The sequence below is a fragment of the Lutra lutra genome, chromosome 5, assembly GCF_902655055.1.
Source record: "Lutra lutra chromosome 5, mLutLut1.2, whole genome shotgun sequence".
NCBI lineage: Eukaryota > Metazoa > Chordata > Mammalia > Carnivora > Mustelidae > Lutra > Lutra lutra.
The window spans coordinates 106,520,410-106,541,274 of record NC_062282.1 but is presented as its reverse complement, the minus strand read 5'-3'; the positions used below and the strand labels follow the sequence as shown (position 1 = coordinate 106,541,274).

At 36.3% G+C, this 20,865-nt stretch overlaps 1 protein-coding gene across 7 annotated transcripts in view; it reads right to left on the bottom strand.

Annotated features, from left to right (window-relative positions):
• The window catches only part of TENT2 (terminal nucleotidyltransferase 2), a 69,838-nt gene extending 51,955 nt beyond the window's left edge, over positions 1–17,883 (bottom strand). For 2 of the 7 annotated variants that reach the window (XM_047729463.1, XM_047729468.1), the window contains exons 1-5: positions 17,546–17,883; positions 17,246–17,315; positions 10,180–10,350; positions 9,885–9,974; positions 7,066–7,303 (exon numbers count right to left, since the gene is read on the bottom strand). In XM_047729463.1, the coding sequence (XP_047585419.1) occupies positions 7,066–7,303; positions 9,885–9,974; positions 10,180–10,313 (462 nt within the window). In that variant the 5' untranslated portion in view covers positions 10,314–10,350; positions 17,246–17,315; positions 17,546–17,883. Of the gene's footprint in view, positions 1–7,065; positions 7,304–9,884; positions 9,975–10,179; positions 10,351–11,916; positions 12,056–17,245 lie in introns of those variants that run through there. The other 5 variants (XM_047729465.1, XM_047729464.1, XM_047729467.1 and 2 more) reach the window with 5 other exon arrangements.
• Between the last annotated feature and the right edge of the window lie 2,982 nt (positions 17,884–20,865).

The window sequence follows — 20,865 nt, the reverse complement described above, 5'->3', positions numbered from 1 at the left end:
TCATCACTGTGATGTTCAAGGGCCAACTGTATTATTTGAAATTCAGTGAACTAGCACTTTACAAACATTTTATCCCCTTTTTAAATTTGTTTCTAAATAAGTAAAATAATGAAACTTTTTAAAAAATTTTTGTAAAGATAGAGCCTCTAAGAGATCTATAACTGTCCCTAAGCTGTTACTCCAAGGGTGCCAAGAGAATCCATAAAATTTTCTCCTTTCCAAAATTTAACATTATACAAGAAACTTGAGTAATTCATTCATAATCATCTTTTTATTTTACAATCAATACCAACAATACCTCAGCCTAACCTCATCTCAACTAAAAATTCAAAATCAATTACTTCAATTCACATAATATCTTCAAACTAACCAGAATTTCCAAAGAACAGTTATAATAGATAGAATTCAGGAGCTTGATTAACTCTTGATTCCTCTATAGCCTCTTTTTTGTCCAGGCAACCATATATTCACCTAAAAGCTAGAGTGAAATAAAAGTTAATTCAGAAAGGTAATTCAGATATCTTACTTAAAGAGTTGTTTGTTAACACAGCAACTTGAAAAACAGACAAAAGATTTTGAAATGGAAGAAAAAAGTAAACTCAGAGGGTATTCATTTTAAATGAATCTTAAATCTTTAAGTTTCAAAAGGGAGAATATGAAGTTTCAAAAAAGCTTTCACTAACAAAATCTTTCCTTGGAGCTGGCTGAACCAGTTGACTGATATAATATTAATTACAATAAATTTATTATCACCAGTCTTAGATCACTCAGTCATCTACACTGTATAGCAAGTATTGTTTCAAGTTCTCTATTCTATTTCTCTGGTCACAACTTGATTTCCTGCACTCAGCCAATGCTATTTCAAACTTCCGCCATTCTCAAACCTTGGACATCCCACTTCATTCTCCCCACTCGTAATAGATGACCTTGCACAATAACTCAGAAAGAAAACAGGGGAAGCCACTCAACTATGGGAACTCCACATTAACTTCTCCATATCATACCTACAAACTTCCTCGTTATCTATACCTATCTTCCCTTCCTATCCTCCAATTCCAAAAAGCTTTTCTCTTACCTAAAGCCAATTACTCTACCTATAAGCAGGATCCATGCCGCTTCTACCTTCTGAGGAATCTTACTATGACTGTTCTTTTGTTTGCAGAGTAGTTAATCTCTTCTCTCTCCACTAAATCTTTCCCATAAACATTTATATGTGGTTGAAGTTTCTTCAAACTTAAAAAAAATCTTTGTTCTAATTTCAAATCTTTAGCTCCTACCCTTTACAGCAAAACCTCCCAAAAACAGTTGTATATATGCTTTTAATTTCCATTTCTGCTTTCCCATTCTTTCCACAAATTGTTTTAGTCTTGAATCCAGGCTCTTTTTCCTCCTTGAACAATCATATCCACCCTCCTGGCTTCAATTACCATCTATATGCCAATGATGACCAAACGTACATTGCTGGTCAGTATCTTTGCTGTGAATTCCAGATCTATAATATAAAACTTTCATCTCTAATATCTAATTTGATGTTTCAAATGCACGATAAAGACAGACTTTAGAGTCTTTAGAGACTCAGACTTCATGAGGCCCCTGCTTATCCTCCAATTCCTATTAAACACAAACACACATAAATATTGCTGCTCCTCCATTTTGTTCCACCGCAGTGAATGATCCTACCATGAATCCACGTAGAAGCCTAAAACTTAGAAGTAATCCTCAGTACCCTCTTCTCTATCTAATCTAGTTATTATTCTCAACCAGAGGCAATTCTGCAGTTTACCACTGCTCTTAGGCTGAACACCAAAATAACATACTAGTCTTTGGCCCTCTCCCCACTTCCCCTACCACACTTCAGCCACTTTCCCCTAATCAACCAAACTCCAGCCACCTTGGCCTTCTTTCAGTTCCTTGCTTACTCCATGTTCCCCTCTATAGTAGGAACCTCGAAGATACTGTTCCTTCTCTCTGAAGCATTCTCTCCAACCCTACCACACTTTCACTAATTAACCCCTACTCATCCTTCAGTTCTCAGCTAAAACATTACCAGCCAAAACAGGACCATCCCTGACCTCAAAAACATTCTCTCAGCATTGCAATTTTCCTTCACTGCACTTACAAATATATTTGAATGACTATTCTCTCACTACAGTGTATGTATATGGTAAAGAGACTGTGATCATGTATATTTAGCACAATACTGTGATATAACATTGTAGCATATAGATAACAGCAGTCACAAGTATTCACTGAATAATAAATAAAAACAGAATCTCTACTCCCAAGTGTTTCAATTATTACTTTTATTACAGGTGACTTCAGGATTCCTATCTCTGTCCCCGCTTTGCTTCTGAAATATATACTGCCAATTCAACTACAACGTATTTTTCTACAATACCAATTAGCTTACAGACAATTGGTGAGTAGGTGAACGGTATCAATTCAACATGTTTGTTGAATTAATTTGTACATGGAGCTGAAATTATACATCATAACCATAAGAAAAAAAAAAGAATTCCTTAGTTTGGCTGCTGCACAGGTAGGAGTCCTTATAGATCTAACACGACTAAAAATAAGCTCCCACCTATTTGGGTTCCCACTAAATTGACGGTTCCCACTCAATAAAGCATCCTGTCAGTCTCAAACAGCTCTCTGCTGATGTATTTCCTTCTGTGTCTACTAACAGCAGCCTCACTGACTCAGAGCTCCACCTTTAACTGCCTTGTCTCAATGCCCATCACAAGGCAGTATCTCAACTCTATTTTGCACATTTTTAATATACCCTGCAGCAGCATCCAGCCATACTAAGCCGCCTACCCAGTCTAACCAAGTTATTTCCCAAGGTATCAATTATTACTCTTGATAGTGTTCTGGTTACAAAATTGTTTAGGTTTTGAGTAGCCTACTCCAGCTCTATTTTCCCCTAGCCCTATTTTCTTAGTGTGCAATATGCAGAATACAAGCTTCCTCAAGAGCACAAAAATTACAAAGCTTACCACAGTTCCAAATAGTTCTTGACTAGTCCCTCAATTAATTTATATATCCCAAATCCGTATTCCTTATCTCTGTTAGTAGTCCAAAATCAAATCATTGGAGTTACAAATGCCCCTCTCTCTCTTCCCTATATTCAATGATTCCACACATTCTACCAATTGTCCTTACTCATAGTCTCTCACATCTTTCTCACAACCCTATGCCATAACTGAAAGCTTCAGCACATCTCATCTGAATGAATTTAATAGCCTTCAAGGTAATAATCATCAATCTTGCAGGGCCTCCTTATTCCAAGTTCAACTCCACTATACCACAAGAACTATCTTCTCCAAAATGCCAATCTGATTGTGCTATTCCTCTACTCAAAAAACTTCTATGGCATTCTACTGTGCATTCAAGGCCCAAAATCACTACCCCATTTTTATCTTACACTGAAGCTCCCATTCACTTCACGCTGTAGCAGAGGTAAACAGAGGTACACAATACAAATCATTGAGCACACTGCTGGCAAAAAAAGATACTTATTAATATTAGCTATTACCATCACAGATTACCTGGTGTTACAGTCAGTTCTAAGAATGTCATCTCCCTAACCCTGATTTTAAGCACCTTAGATTCCTTCTCTTTGTATTATCAGAGACAAGGGTCAAATCTCGGTTGTGTCACTTACTAGCTGTAACATTGAGCAAGTTATTTAGCTTTCTGAGCCTCAGTAAAATTAGGATAATATCCATGTCGTGGGGTTGTTGAAAAGACTAAATGACATAACATATGTAGAATGCCTAGAGAAGAGAAAAGACATCAATAAATGTTAGTTTTCTTTACAAGTGTTTGCTTAAAGAATGAACACAGAACCAATTGTTTGCCTTCTTTTTCCTACAACTAAGCAAGTAGAGAGTAGCACTCAAAGAAATTGGCTTAACAACATAATGTATCTTTACCTTTCTGAAATAAATACTTACTCCAAAAACATAAGATTTAAGAGAATTTTTTCCTATGCTATCAAGTGAAGAAAAAGTTAATTGATATGGAACTATACTTCACTAGATGATATATACTGACTAATATAAGTTATGTTATTAAATTTACTAAGACAACATATATTTAGTCTATATGCAGAACTAGCATTTAGTTAGTTCTAATAGTTAACTATTAAACATATAAATACATGCAAAAATACAGAAAGCTTCAATACTTATAAATTCCATAAAAAATGAGCCTGCATACATACATTAAAAACCCACATATAGTAAAAGATTCTTATACATTCACTCAAAGAATTGGTCTGATTTGATTTACAGCACAGGCTTTCATATTACAGCATTACAAGAGTTTCTTTAAAATGAAAAAGCAAAGAAAGGAGAAAGAATGGGGGGTTGGGGGTAGGGGGAGAAACAGTACCAAAACTTCTCAAGTAGTCTTTTCCATTTTACTTTGCCTCTTCCTCTCTCCTCCTGGTTTTGCCTAACTGCTTTCCTACTTTATAATAACAAGAGAATGACAGAACCTTTTTAATAAGTAGTGCTGGGACAAATGGACTAAGCAAAAGAATGAAGCTGGATCCCTACTTCATATCATAAAAAAATTAAGTCAAAATGGACCAAAGACCTAAATCTAAGAGCTAAACTATAAAACTCTTAGAATAACACACAGACATTAATCTTTGTGACACTGGATCAGGCAATGGTTTCTTATATGCCAAATGCTCGGCAACCAAAGAAAAACAGATAAATTGGACTTCATTAAAATGAAAAGCTTTTGTGTTTTGAAGGACACCAACAAGAAAGGAAAAAGACAAACAATAGAATGGGAGAATATATCTGCAAATCATATACCTGATAAAGGTCTAATACTGAGAATATATAAAGGGCTCGTTACAACTCAACAATAAAATATAAAAAACCCAATTAAAAATGGGCAAAAGAGGGCGCCTGGGTGGCTCAGTGGGTTAAGCCGCTGCCTTCGGCTCAGGTCATGATCTCAGGGTCCTGGGATCGAGTCCCACATCGGGCTCTCTGCTCAACAGGGAGCCTGCTTCCCTCTCTCTCTCTGCCTGCCTCTCTGTCTACTTGTGATCTCTGTCTGTCAAATAAATAAATAAAATCTTTAAAAAAAAAAAATGGGCAAAAGATCTGAATAGACAGTTACTCAAAGAAGATACACAAATAGCCAATATGCAAATAAAAAGATGACCAACATCATTAGTCATTAGCAAAATGGAAATCAAAATCCCAATGAGATACCATTTCATACCCACCAGGATAGGTATAATCAAAAAGACAGACAACAATGAATGCCGGCAAGGATGCGGAGAAACTAGAACACTTATGCACTGTTGGTAAGAAAGTAAAATAGTGTAGCCACTTTAGAAAACACTTTGGCAGTTCCTCAAAAAGTTATACATAGAGTTACCACATAACCCAAATTCACTTCTAGGTGTATACCCAAGGGAAATGAAAGTATGTCCACACAAAAACTTGTACACAGATATTCATAGTGGCATTATTCAGAATAGTCAAAGAGTAGAAACAGCCCCAAAGTTGATCAGCTGATGAATGCATAAAAAAATAGGAGTATTATTCAACTATAAAAAAAGACAAAGAACTGACACATGCCACATGCAGAACCTTGAAAATATGCTAAGTGAGGGCGCCTGGGTGGCTCAGTGGGTTAAGCTGCTGCCTTCGGCTCAGGTCATGATCTCAGGGTCCTGGGATCGAGTCCCGCATCGGGCTCTCTGCTCAGCAGGGAGCCTGCTTCCCTTCCTCTCTCTCTGCCTGCCTCTCTGCCTACTTGTGATCTCTGTCTGTCAAATAAATAAATTTAAAAAAAAAAAAAATCTTTAATAAAAAAAAAAAAAGAAAGAAAATATGCTAAGTGAAAAAAGCAAGACAACATAATGTATGATTCCATTTACATGAAATGCCCAGAATAAGTAAATCCAGAGATAAAAAAATCAATTGGTGGTTGCCAAAGGCAGGCAGGTAGGGTGAGAAGGTAAGGGATGGGGAAGGGACTGCTACTAGGTACAAGTCTTTTTCTGGGGATGATGAAAACATACTAGAATTAGATAGTGGTGATGGTTGTAGAAATTTGCGAATATACTAAAAAATCACTGAATCATACACCTAAAAAGAGCAAATTTCATGATAGTTCTCTCTCAAAGAAAAAAAGAATGATAAAGGAACAAAAAGCAGCACAAATGAAGAATGAAGCAAGCGTTCCTTTTTGACCCAACACTTTTTGCACACTTACTATATTCCAGACCTATGCTGGTTGCTAGGAACCCAAAGATGAGTAAAACAAAGTCACTACACTTTTCAGGATCATTCTCCTCAGCCTACAAATGTCGTATTTCTTAAAAATGGAGCAGCTTTGAAAATGCAAAAATAGCAAATATAAGCCATAGACAAGCCAAGAGAATGCAGATATTTATGTTATAAACTCTTACAAATTACTTAGATTTTTTTTTTTTTTTGGTTGGGGGGCTGGATTTGCTTCTAATATTAGTGTTTAAATAACACATGGTTCCCCAGTGCTGATAATGTCATTTTTAAAATAATTATTAAACAGCTTTATTTCATTTATTTGAAATACTCTTCATAAAATAATATTTCAGATAAATCTTTCTTTGTCGTATCACTCTGAATGTATTCATTTCTCAGTGACTCCTGAACTCTTATTTTTGACATTCAAAAACCTCATAACACAAATATCCCAAAAGAAAATGCTTTTTGACACTTTATTACAATAACTATATGAAAATGTATTTCTCTATAATAAAAATAAGTAACAACAGAGTACTCTAAACTAAGAAATTGAATGTTCTGAGCCCTAATCCAGACTTTTATGAATCAGAAAAAATCTGATTTCCTGACAGGAAAGCTGCACTTCCATAAAAGAACAGCTAACAAAAAATTTAAAAAATCAAATTTAGACAGAAAACTGTGTTAAATAAACAAAGCAAAAAAGGCATATTCAGCTTAATCCAAAACATTAGGTATTTCTGGTGTTTTTAATACATTATAAACTTCCCAAAAGGTAAAAAACTAAAATCTACATTATTATTACCTTATCTTTGGCCTCAGGCAGTGTGATTTCTCTAGGTTCTAAAAATGGTATTTCTCGAAAAGGTGGAACACATCTGACTATATCTGGTACATAGTGTGTATGAAACAATGGCGGCATTGAGTATCTTCTTTCACCTGATAAAGGCACTATGTGGTTAACTATAGTTGGCTCTTGGTGGGGTGAATGGAAACGTTGCCGTTTACCGTCAAGAGGAAGGTTTTTTTCATCGCTTAATCTCCTGAAAACAAGCAATATACCTTAGTGATTAAAGCTATAACTGTCTAATAACAAAGAGAAAACAATTAAAAATATATAAATAACAAACACCATTAACAACTCTTTTCAGCAAGGCCACATTATTAGTTCTCTATGAATCTTTAAATATTTATTGTAAGCACAAAAGATCCCTTAAAAAAATACCTTAGGAAAAATGAATAGTAACAATGCATATAAAAAAATTAATCTCCTACATTTGAACTACCCCAATGTTTACCTCACCAGTGAAAACTTTGTAGGAAAACTTCTATTCACAGATCACTAACAATAAAAACCCAAATTCTAACATAGGGAGAGTAAGATTAAGTGAACTGAGTGTTCTATATTTTAAAATGCTCTTTAAGGGGCACCTGGCTGTCAGTCAGTAAAGCGTAAAACTCTTGATCTCTAGGTTGTGAGTTCAAGCCCCATAATAGGTGTAGAGATTACTTAGAAATAAAATCTTAAAAAATATTACATATATATGTATATACATATATATATATATAAATTTAAAAGGTCTTTAAGTCCACCTATGTTCTGGCTCATCAGTTGGAAAGATATTAAAAAGTTATAAAGACAATGAACAACTAAAGAAATATGAAAACTAACTGTATTTCAGATAACAGTAAAGTCTTAATGTTAAATTTCTTGGGCATGACAAACGCATTTTGGTTATAGAGGAGAATATCCTTGTTCTTAGGAGGAACACACTGATGTGCTTTGGGGTAGAATGAAGTGATGTCTACAGCTTTTTCATATGGTTCAGAAAAAAAGAAGGAGTAGAGAGAAAAAGAGGCAAAAAATAAATAAATAAATAAATAAATAAATAAATGTAGCACAACTTTAATGAATCTAGGAAAATAGCATACAGGTTTATTGTACTATTCTTCAAATTTTTCTGAAGGCATATAATTTTCAAAATCAAAAAGCAACAGGAAATAAAAAATAATTATTTGTTTAAAAAAATACTTCATTGATACATTAAGTTGTTCATACAGATAACACTTTAGGTTATGGGAATTGGTCTGGGTTCCCTTAAGCTCTAAAATTCCATGGATCATAGCCACTTGAAGGTTTTTATTATAACACTCCTTTAGGATTACACCAATTCCTCACTCCTTGATCCATGAAATAAGTGGAACTCCTACTCAGGTAAAAATATACAGTGCTAACAACATAAGAGTATATTTAAGATCTTTTAACATAAAAGTGATTTAGCTTTATATGCTGAATAGCTTCTATTGAGAATGCCAATTTTAGTTTTTAAAATATGTGTAACTATGAGCCAATGGAATTAACTTTCATTTGTGATTCAGAAGTTAGCTATCAGACAACTTCAAAAATATTAAAATCTGAATAAAGTCAATACTTTTAGGATCATTATATAGCTTTCCACAACAACTGTGAAGTACAACTCACAGTGCTTCCAAGCAGAGGATCTAGAGCCAGACCACCTGGGTTCAAATCCCAGTATGCTTCCACCTGAATAACTAGTTGCTTAGCCTCTGTATGCTTCATCTTTCTCAAAAGAAGAGAAGTAACATACCTCATAGAGTGTTGTGAAACTTAATCAAATTATTTGTAAAGTCCTAAGAACAATGCCAATTTAGTGACCAATTATTTCTTAGCTAGTGTTATTTTAAATTGGACATAAAGTTATGGAATAACTACACAGGCTTTAAACAGTAGTATCTTGCCAGTACTGCCCAATTTTATTTTAATAATCATCTCTAAAGTTCTATTACAATTACTTTGTGATACATCCATTTCTTTTAATTGGTTAAGATTAACTGACTCTGATTTCTCTATAGAAAGCTTTAAGTCATGTAGAAATTTTTACTAAAATAATAGTTATTATGGAACCTTACCTGTGTAAGACTGTGATAAATCAATCGTAAACTTTACTGTAAAGAAGGTATTATGGGCTGAACTGTGTACCCTCAAAATTCTTAGTTAAGCCCTAATTCCCAGTACCTCAAAATGTAGTTTTGGACATTTGGCCTTTAAAAAAGTTACAGTGGTGTCATTAAAGTGGGCCCTAATCCAGTATGACTCGTGTCCTCAGACGAAGAGCAAATTAGGACACACAAAACAGAGAGGAATGACCATGTAGGACACAGAGAAAGCAGCCATCTACAAACCAAGGAGGCAGGCCTCAACAGACACCAAACCTGCCCGGACCTTGATCTTTCAGACCTCTGGCCTCCAGAATTGTGAGAAAATAAATTTCTGTTGCTGTTGTGCTTTGTTATGGTAGCCCCAGCAAACTAATACAGAAAACTGCCTAATTTAGTTAATATTTCAATTCATAGTAGTATTCTGAAGAAATATAGCTTCATTCCATCTAAAATTTGCAGTGTTGGGAATAAATCAATAAAAACATCCCTAAAATTTTTTAAATATATAGTAGAAGTTTTAAAATTCTCTGATAGGACTGATCACACAGGTTCCAGAAAATAAAATTTAGGGGATAGTACCCATCCAATCTTAATATAAGAAACACTGATCTACAGTTCTGAGAAATCCCAACTCTTCTTCTAAAATAATTAAGAAGTACTTACTTCCTTCCTCGAAATAACGGAGATGTTGAGGTCTGTATTGGACTGACATTTCCATACGTCAACTGCTGTAAAGACACAGCTCTTGACAAGCTACCGAAAACACATAAAAAACAGTAGTAATAAACACTTTTACCTTAAAAACAAAAAACCAATTTCATAAAAACTAAATATTTCACTGATCAAAAGAAAGTAAGAAAATGACATTTTAACTTCAAATGTTTCATATAAAAAGGGTTTCTGTCAAGTAGAAAACAAAATTTATAAATGATACGGACCAAAATATCACTGTACTTACTCTGTATTCTGAAAGTTAAACTGTGCATCTATAAGCTGCTGGTGTGAATAAAGAGTTGGCGAGAGGGCAAAGAAGTTATGTTGTTGATGGTTTGGGGTGAAAGGCGGGCGACCCAAAATTGAGTTTGGGAACATGCTCTTGTTCACTAAAAGTGAACATGTATTCTTCTACCTAGAATAGTTTTAAAAGACAAATTATTATATCTTAAATATACTGAACTCTTTATTAACTAACATCTACTATTTAAAAGCAATTAGTTACCAAGTTATGAATTTCATTTGCAAAGTTACTTCAAAAGTTTAAACATCAATATGTCCCACTAAACATAACAAAAAACTTGGTAATAATGAATTTTATTTTTTTAACTTTTTTTTTGCTAATGAATTTTATATCTAGATTAAGATAATTATTATTCAAATGATAGTAAAATATATGCAAGTTTCTAATTTCTTCAAAATTTGCCCTAATATCAACAGATCTTTCAGAAATAAAGTTATCACCACCTACTCTGATAATTAAAAAAACACCCAATACAGACATTTAATGAAGCCATACAATTCTTGTGTTTATTTATACCCAATCTAATTTATTCAAAGGTATAAGCCATAATAAGATAAGCCGATTCCTAAGATACAGATCTTACAGATCTTCTTAGAGATCTCCTCAAAAAAGGGAAGGAATCTGTACTGCCTAATAACTCTAAAATTCCAAGATTCCCTTTAAAGTCTAAATAACTTATATAAAGGACATCTAGTAAAAGAGAGCTTGTTCCACAGCAATGGGAAAATTTTATATATAATAGTCCCCCCTTATCCATGACTTCATTTTCTGTGGTTTCAGTTATCTGCAGTCAACTGCAGCCCAGAAGCAAATGATCCTCCTTTGACATAACCTCAGGTCAACAGCAGCCTAACGCTATGTCACAATACACACATCATTCACCTCACTTCATCTCATCACATAGGCATTTTATCAACTATAGCATCATCACAAGAAGGGTGAATACAGTATTAGATATTCTGAGAGACAACATTCATAAAACTTCTATCACAGTAGATTATTATAATTGTTCCATTTTCTTATTAGTTGTTGTTGTGCTGAGTTTGTAAATTAAACTTTATTATAGGTATGTGTGTAGAGGATAAAACCATAGTATATATAGGGGTCAGCAGTACCCAGTTTTAGGCATCCCCTAGGGATTTTGGACTATCTCCACTGTGGATGAGGAGGAGGGGGCCTACTGTACAAAGCAATCAGAATCATTCAGTGACCAGGTAAGAGACTAGATATTTATACTTTGCAATGACTCATCCCAAAAGGCTGTAAACTTGCAAAGAATAGGTTCAGGTAACAAACTGAAAGCAAATATTAAGAAAAATCAACAAAGTGAAAATAGGATTCCCAGCCCACCTCCCAACACAGGCAACAAGAAAACTCATCTATGGAGTAACTGAGAAAGAAACTATATAATATGGTAACCAGAGAGCCTATAATATAGTAACAGTTTTCCAAGGAAAAGTTAAGCCTGCTGGGAAGCTACAGTGAAGCCTACTACTGAACTGTCCACCCATTTACAAAGAGCTTGCAATCAGATTTCCAGTACCTCTCACTTAAAATAAACATCCACAGATCACCATTAGAAAAAAAAAAAAAAGATCAAGAAATAAACAAAAACAATGCCAAGAACAAGTTAAAACTAAAAAAAAAAAAAAAAAAAAATTAAAAAACACTCCATACATAAAACAAGAATATGCTGTTTTCAGGACACCCGGGTGGCTCAGTCAGTTGAGCAACCAACTCTTGATTTCAGCTCAGGTTGTGAGATCAAGCCCTGCATCCGCCTCCTGTCCTCAGCACAGAATCTGCTTCCCTCCCTCTCTGCCCAGGGGGAACCTGGCAGGGGAGCAGGGGATCCCCTGCTCACACATTCTCTCTCTCTCTCTCTCTCTCTCTCTCCAATAAGTAAATAAATCTTTAAAAGAAGAAGAAGAAGAATCTCAGCTGGTCCACCCATGAACCCCAGCACCAACCCTATTCCCCACACACAGTCCCATTCCCACTCCAACAAGATGAAAGAAGCTATCACGAACCAGAAGAAACTCACCAAAGGCAAGTACTAGTGTGCATTAGTGGGAAAGGAATTGCTCACGGAAAGAAGGTGGTTCATAGAACAGCTACAGCTTAAAAAGTTAGGGGTAAACAATATCTCTGGTATAGAAGAAGTGAGTATGTTCACAAACCAAGGAACAGTGATCTGTTTTAACAACCCCGAAGTTCAGGAATCGCTAGCAGCAAACACTTTCCATTAAAGGCCACGCTGAGACAAAGCAGCTGACAGAAATCCTACCCAGGGTCTTAAACCAACTCAGTGCAGACAGTCTGACCGTTCAAGGAGACTGGCTGAAGCTCAGCCCAAACAATCTGTGGATGGAAAAGCCCCACTTGCTACTGAAGAGGAGGAGGATGATGAAGTTCCAGATCTTATGGAGAACTCAGAAGAAGCTTCCAAGAATGAAGCAAACTAAACTGAGTCAACTTCTGAAGAAGATAAAACTTGAAGAAGTTACTGGGAGCTGCTATTTTAAAGTATGACTGCTTTTTAAAATTCTGTTCATGGATCTAACAAAATCTAGATCTCTAATATTTTTGTGCCCAAACCCCTTGGATACTGCAGCTCTTTTCAATTTTGTTTATACACAATTCATTCATTGCAGCTAATTAAGCTGAAAAAGCGTGGGAAGAAAGTTGGAAACAAGGTTAATAAAGTTCTTTGCCTAAGGGGAAACAAAAAAAAGACTATACTATTTAAAAATCAAAAAAGTCTCTTGGGGGACGCCTGGGTGGCTCAGTTGGTTGGACGACTGCCTTCGGCTCAGGTCATGATCCCGGAGTCCCGGGATCGAGTCCCGCATCGGGCTCCCAGCTCCGTGGGGAGTCTGCTTCTCCCTCTGACCTTCTCCTCGCTCATGCTCTCTCTCACTGTCTCTCTCTCAAATAAATAAATAAAATCTTTAAAAAAAAAAAGTCTCTTGGAAATCACAAAATTGAAAGCAGAACTATTGAGTAAAAAGTTAAAAGATAACACTGAGGAAATCTCTTAGAACAAAAAGGAAAAACAGATGAGGGTAGAAAGGAGGCAGGACAGTAAGAGGAAAAATATAAGAGAATCGAATTATACGGTCAAACATCAAACATAACAGAAATTCCTGTAGAAGACAGAAAACACAAATAAATAAAACAAGGAAATGTCCAGGACTGAAGAAAACCAATCCTGAGAATTAAAGAACCTAATGAGTACAAAGTACATTAAAAAATAAATATGCATCAAAGTATGGTGAATTTCAGAATATCAGGAAAAAGAAGCTTATGAAATATTACAAAAGAGGAAAATGTTATAAAAGTTCAAAATGTCTTTAAACTCCCTAACAGCAACAGAGGAAACAATAAGACAATGAAGTCAGTGCCTTCAAGCTTCTGAAGAAAATGTTCTCAAGAAGTAATTCCATACCCAGCTATAATAACAAGGCAAGGGAGAACAAAAACATGTTCAGACATGCAAGGTATCAAAAAACAAAACAAAACAAAACCTGGGATCTAGGAAAAGGGAGATCTGCTCTAGGGCAGAGACAAAGCAAATTCCCTCCGATGATGGTGAAGGGAAGCTATCAGTTTGAATTAGAGCCGAGAAGATAAAGGGTTTCAAGAAGATAGCCAAGAAGAAAAAAACTTATAACTTTACTGACAGATTATCTGATGTATCTGACCACAGAAAGGAATTTTGCTAACAGATAAGAAATAATCATAGAAACAGAAAAGTAGCAAGTTGAAAAGAAATTAATAAACAACAAAAAAAACCAAAAATCATATAAAAAAGAAAATATAATCATGACCTACGTGGTTCTCACAATAACACAAACATTAAAAATACTAATTTAGACAAAAACTGTAATAAAATTATTGTATATCATTTATTACATATTAAAGGATTACATGTATGTTAGTTACATGTTCATATACATTATAATTTAATGATAAGAGAGGGTACATAAAGGTGCTAAATCCTCATTTTCAGCAGATGTCAAATTTAAAAACAAGCTATAGAAGTTTTTTAAGCATTTTTTTTTTTAGAAGAACAGAGGAAAATAACACTTAAGTAGCTAAAAGAAATGTAGCTGCCTTTGGGTATTGAGACCAGATGGCTGGAAAAGCTGGAGCAAGAGAAAATAGGAGAGTAAAAGACAAAGAGCTGGAGAGAAACTAATAAATCACTCATACAAATTTTTTTTTTCAATTTTGTGAAATTTAAATACCCAATACTGGCAGATACACAGAAAATGAGAACACAGATAATGAGATTCACCAGTCCAGGCTTCATTGTGAACAAGAGTCTTGGGCCACCATCAGATCTCATCCCAAGTGCCCAACTCCCTAATTTGTACAAGAGACAAGGTGTTACCTCCAGAAAACAAAAATTTATCAACTCTCTTCAACAGGTCTGTACCTCTTACCAGAGGAGATTTTTCGAAAACAATCAATCCTAGCATAAGTGCTAAATTGTACTCACTGATTTTCACTGCTCAGAGGAAATGGAAATTATCTTGAACCAAGAAGGATTCCAGACAATCCTTTATTAATAAAGTACACTCAATCACAGAAAGCAAGATTCAAGACAAGTAACTAAAGACTTGCTCTATCATTTTCCCCAGAATCATGCTCTTTCCTTTTTGGCTTTCTTTATTCTGTTTCCCTGACCAAACTCCCATAAACATAATTCCTATCCTAAGATTCATGAGAAAATGACATTAAATATAACTTATTATATTTAATTCAAATTCATTATATTTAAAATTCATTATATTTAGTTCAAAATTTAAATAATGAATTTTTCTTGGTATTTCATTTCGTTGGAATACAGATACTATAGATCTGCTCGAACAAGGGAAGGAATTTATATTCAGAAAAGCTAAAATTAAAATATTCTATTTTCAGATTTATTTAAATCAGTTCATAGTTAAAATTTGACACACTCTGTTTACATCTATGAATTATATGCTTGTGTTTTTCCTCTGGACCCGCATCAAGTCCCATATACATGCATTCAGACTTGAAGATCCCAAATGACATGATAGCCCAGACTTCAACTTATTTCTATCCCATGATATGTTAAGATCCAAATTGGGAATTAAGTCAAAAGGTGTCTCGTGGCCCAGTAGCACTCAACAAAGCTAATGACCAAATTATCCAAGGCTTAAGAGCTTACAGTGATTACTTAGCCAAAAGTTTACCTTAGGGCAGATATCCTGTTCAGCCTATCCCAAATTCCCAGATAAGCATCAAAACTTTTACAGTCCCTCCACAACAAAATACCTGTCAGGTTCTCCTCATTATGAATCTTGGCCCTCAAGTCTAGCTCATAACTAGGCCAGCCCTCACAGTAGGATCATTCCTATGGAATTAACCAATGGCATTCAATGCCCCATCTGCATGACCATGATAAAGTAAAACAAAGGTCTATGAATTTCAGTTCCTCCTTCTAATATTTTTTTTCTTGTGATTTTGATGAAGAATAATCTAAAATAATCCAAAAATAATAATCTATCATAAACAATACAAGGGATCATCTTTTAAACAGAATGGACTTTTAGAGTATAAAACCCAGCAAACCTATTACCACTGTAGCATTAAGGAGACCTCCACAAAATTTTAAATCTTTTTCTTTATATTCTGAATGAAAGGCTTCTTCACTAAGTCTACTTGATGATCTACATAAAACACTACTCCACATTAGCTGTGGTAGCAAGTATAAGAAATTCCATGATAAATAAATAAAATCCAGATATTGGAGGTATCCCGTTTTTCTTAGCTTAAAAGTTATCAGTTTCTCAATACGTACATGACTATAAAATACGATAATCTACAAACTTTTGGTGTGTTTTAAAACCATTGCATTGGTTCTTGTCTTAAGGAAAAAATCTTAAAGTTGCTTCTTGACTAAGGTTGACACAATGGGATATTTACACAGGTTTATTTGTAAATAATCATACATGAGAAACAAGGCTGTTTAAGAGTAGTTTACCGAGTAATTCCTATTGATACGGTATTTGCTCCTGTAACACACGACCTGGAATTTCTGTCCTAAACTTGATCTCTCCTCCAATCAATTAGAGAACTTTCTAGGTTATATAATTCCTTCATCAGAATTTCCTAGAAAGCAGAATCTCCCTAGGATAAAAGCCAAAAGCCAGACTGTGGGAACTAAATCAAGTTATCTGTCCACTTTGTCCAAATGCCTTTGATATCCTAAACTCACTTTTCTCCACAGACCAAAAAGCCCAATTCCTAAATCCTGCTCACCCACTGTCAAAACTACCTGAAGGTTTTGAAAAGGACATTCCTTTTTATTAAGAATTAGATTCCATCCAAGAGTTAAAAAATAATGTTGTCATGTAGTTTGAAATGGACGTTTCCTAAATGATTGATATATGGCCTGTTTCACATAAAGCCCATATCATGGAGCATTTCCAGATTAGACATAATTGGGGCTAACACCAACAAAATCATATTACCATCACTGGCTAGCTACTATGAGCCTTTTGGCTGTCCACGTTAAAAATCTGTACTAATAAACCATACAAGGCAATATATACAAAAATAGTATGTTATGGATCAGACAAACACAGATCTAGTGTTCAGTTATGATCTTTCCTCACAAAATCACATACCACGTATTTGTTAACAAGTTTCGAATTAGCTTGAGTTTTACAGTTTGTTTCTTTCTTTTTTGCTCACCCTACTGGTATCCACTATCTAAAGAACTACTGCTGTGTTAAACAAAGAACTAAAAGAGAGAAAACAAGACAGGGTATTTGAATAATTCAGATACTGAGACACAAACACCATGGTGTTCTGGCCTACAGAGATGAAGAGTCTAACCACAGAGGCTTAACGGGAAGAGTACAATCTGATAGACTTCAGACTGTGATAGACTGGTACACTTTCCTGTAAAATGAACTGAGGCCCATTTAATTAAAGTCTTAAATTTTGAAATATTAATCCAGATATTTACCTTAGTTTTTCACCACCCTTTGAAACACCATGCAGAGGTCCCAAGACAATCTTTCTCTTATGGTCCTAGACTGAGAACGGGGCGCGAGGAAGGGAAACGAGTGGAAAAAGTAAGCGGTCCTAAGATTCTTCAAAAAGTGCAACAGCTTGAGGGACGCCCATATGTCCGGGACGTCTAAGAAATAATGCCGGAACTTCCCACGCAAACATAAAAGTGCGGTTTCAGGAAAAGTTCCCCGAGCCCCGCCCCCCCGACCTGGGCCTACCCGGTTGCGTCCTTTTCCGAAACCCACTAACTCACAGGTGTCCTTGGGGAAGTCTAAGCAGGGCCAACCGGCACTGCCCGCCCAGAAGCTCCAAGGCCGGAGCAGCGAGGGTCCGGCGCGCACGGTAGTAGCTTTCGCCCCAGCGAAAAGCCTGCGGAAGGGCTAGGCCTGGCTCTGGATCCGGATTGCAATCTAAACCCCAGGCGCGGCGGCCGGGGAGGAGCGACAGAAGAAAAGACAGGGCTAGCAAGCGTGTGGGAGGTTCGGGGCGGTAGCAAGAAGCGGAAGACCAAAAAGTCGCCGAAAAAAAAAGGCGTAGAAAGCCCTGTCAGGAACACCCGGAAGACCGCCACGACCCCGGATGGGAACCGCGAGCAGGGAGCTAGAGGTCACACTTCCGGCAGCCGCCCCCACTTCCAGCGAGCGCTTTGCTTGAGTGCGCAGACGCACGACTGCTGCAGTCCGGGTATGGCCGGAGGCGGACACTTAACGACAGTGAGCGCGAGTGGTGAAAGGGAGAGGACAACCCTGAGACCTGGAACTCTAGGAGTTCGGCTGAGGCGCGGTCGCGGAAGGCTCCTTCGGGCCACCTACCGGAGCTGACGCCCAGTAGCTCTAGTTCTGATACGCACGTTTTACTGCTCCTTCTTGTCTCAGCCGGATGAGTCCTCCCCCCGAGAAGCTTTTCCTGACCCTTTTCCCTCACTCCTCAGCACCAAATCTGTAATAAGCTTTGTTGTTTACCCTTCCAGGGAAATGAAATTTGCTTGGAGTTGAAAATGCCTTGTGTCTGAAGTCTGGACTCAGTCCTCCGCTTTTAATAATATATAGCATTTCCGAATTCAATAAATATTTAAATCTTGTTATGGAGTGACCTTTAACGGTTGTGAAAGTATCTAAGTTGTTGGGATTTGTTAATGTCAATCTTTTAACAGTATTAGTTTCCTTTTAATACCTACAGAAGAATTTCTCATTTCTGAAATTGGTAGTTTGTGTCATCTTTATTTTTTCCTGATCGTTCTGGCGAGAGGCTTATCAACTTTACGGATCTTAAGTCCCAAAGCATTCTTGTTTTCATAGGTTTTCTTTGTTTTTGTTTCCTATTTCATTGATTTCTGCTCTTAGGTTTATTTCCTTTCTTTTTTTCTTAACTTTTCAAGTTTTTTTTTTCATTATTTGCTAGTTTTTTAACTTAGAAACCGAGATCACTGATTAGAGATATTTCTTTTGTAATACAGGCATTTGGTGGGATGTGTCCCTCAGAATATTGCTTTAACTACTTTTCACACATTTCAGTATGTTTTCATTTTTCTTCATTTCAAAATGATTTCTTAGATTTCCCCATAGATTTTTTTTTTTTGACCCGTGGGTTATTAGTGTGTTATGTAGTCTACAAAAATTGAATTTTCCAGACATCTTCCTGTCGCTGATTTCCACTTTAATTCCATTATAATCAGATAACATACTTTGCATAATTTGAATCATTTTCAATTTATTGAGACTTATTCTGTGACCCAGAATATGGTCTGTCTTGATAAATATTCATATGCATTTAAGATGAATGTGTATTCTACAGTTGTTGCATGAAATGTTCTACAAACTTCACTCACATCAGGTTTGTTGATATTTTTGTTCAGATCTTCTAAATCCTGGGGGATATTCTGTCTTCTTATCCTATGAAGTATTAAGAGAGGAGTACTGAATTAACTATAATTATGGTTTCTTCTAATTCTGTTTGTTCTATCAGTTTTGCTTCATGTATTTTGAACTCTGCTATTAGTTGCATAAACTTTTTGCATTTATAAATTGTTGTTATTTAGATGAATTTGTCCAGGGTGAAATTCACTATGTAAAGTATTCTATCATTATGAAATGATCCATTTTATAAATAATCCACTTCATAAAACCTCTTTTCTCCTGGTAATATTTCTTGCTCTAAAGTGTACTTTGAAAAAAATAAAAAATAAAGTGTACTTTGTCTGATGGCAGTATAGCCACTCAGCTTTCTTTTTTGTAATGTTGACAAGATATATATATTTTTTTAAAGATTATTTGAGAGACAGAGTGCCCTCTCCCGTGCATGGGAGCAGGGCGAGGGCCAGAGGAAGAGGGAGAGAATCCCAAGCCAACTTCACAATGAGGATGGAGCCAAGGGGGGTGGGGAGGACTGGATCTTATGACCCTGAGATCATGACAGTCAGAACCAGAGTCACACACTAAACTAACTGAGTCATCCAGGTGCCCCACGTGTTTTTGTCTTCTTAAATTTATCTCAACATATTTAATATTTTCAATGTACAATTTGAATATCTTTTATCAAACTTAACCTGATCTATTTCATATTTTTGGTGGTATTTTAAATTTCAATTTCAGACTATACATTTTTTTAATGGAAGACAAATACAATTGACTTCCGTATATTGATTTGTGTATCCTGTAGTCTTGATGATGGTAGTGATTTGGGCTCTAAGGGGAGTCTGCTTGAGGAGTCTCTCCCTCTACCCCTCCCCCGACTCGCAAATGTGGAAGCACTCTCTAAAATAAATAAATAAATAAATCGTTTTTTAAAAGAAGACACGGGCACCTGGGTGCCCAGATGGTTAAGCATCTGCCTTCAGCTCAGGTCATGATCCCAGTGTCTTGGGATTGAGCCCCACATTGGGCTCCCTGCTCAGTGGGGAGCTTGCTTCTCCCTCTCCCTCTGCCAACCGCCCCCCCCCCGCCCCGTCTGTGCTCTCTCTTGCTTTCTGTCAAATAAATAAATAGAATCTTCTAAAATAGGGGCGCCTGGGTGGCTCAGTGGGTTAAGCCGCTGCCTTCGGCTCAGGTCATGATCTCAGGGTCCTGGGATCTAGCCCCGCATCGGGCTCTCTGCTCAGCAGGGAGCCTGCTTCCTCCTCTCTCTCTGCCTGCCTCTCTGCCTGCTCTCTCTCTCTGTCAAATAAATAAATAAATAATCTTTTAAAAAAAAAAAAGAATCTTCTAAAATAAAATAAATAAAAATTTTAAAAGAAGGCACAAATAGAAAATAGGCCACATTCATGGTTCAGAAGACTCAAAACTACAAAAATGTCAATTCTCCCCCAAATTAATCTATTTCAACACAATCCCAATCAAAATCCCAGCAGACTGGGGCGCCTGGGTGGCTCAATGGGTTAAGCCGCTGCCTTCGGCTCAGGTCATGGTCTCAGGGTCCTGGGATCGAGCCCCGCGTCGGGCTCTCTGCTCGGCAGGGAGCCTGCTTCCTCCTCTCTCTCTGCCTGCCTCTCTGCCTGCTTGTGATCTCTCTCTGTCAAATAAATAAATAAAATCTTAAAAAAAAAAAAAATCCCAGCAGACTTTTTTTTTAGTAATT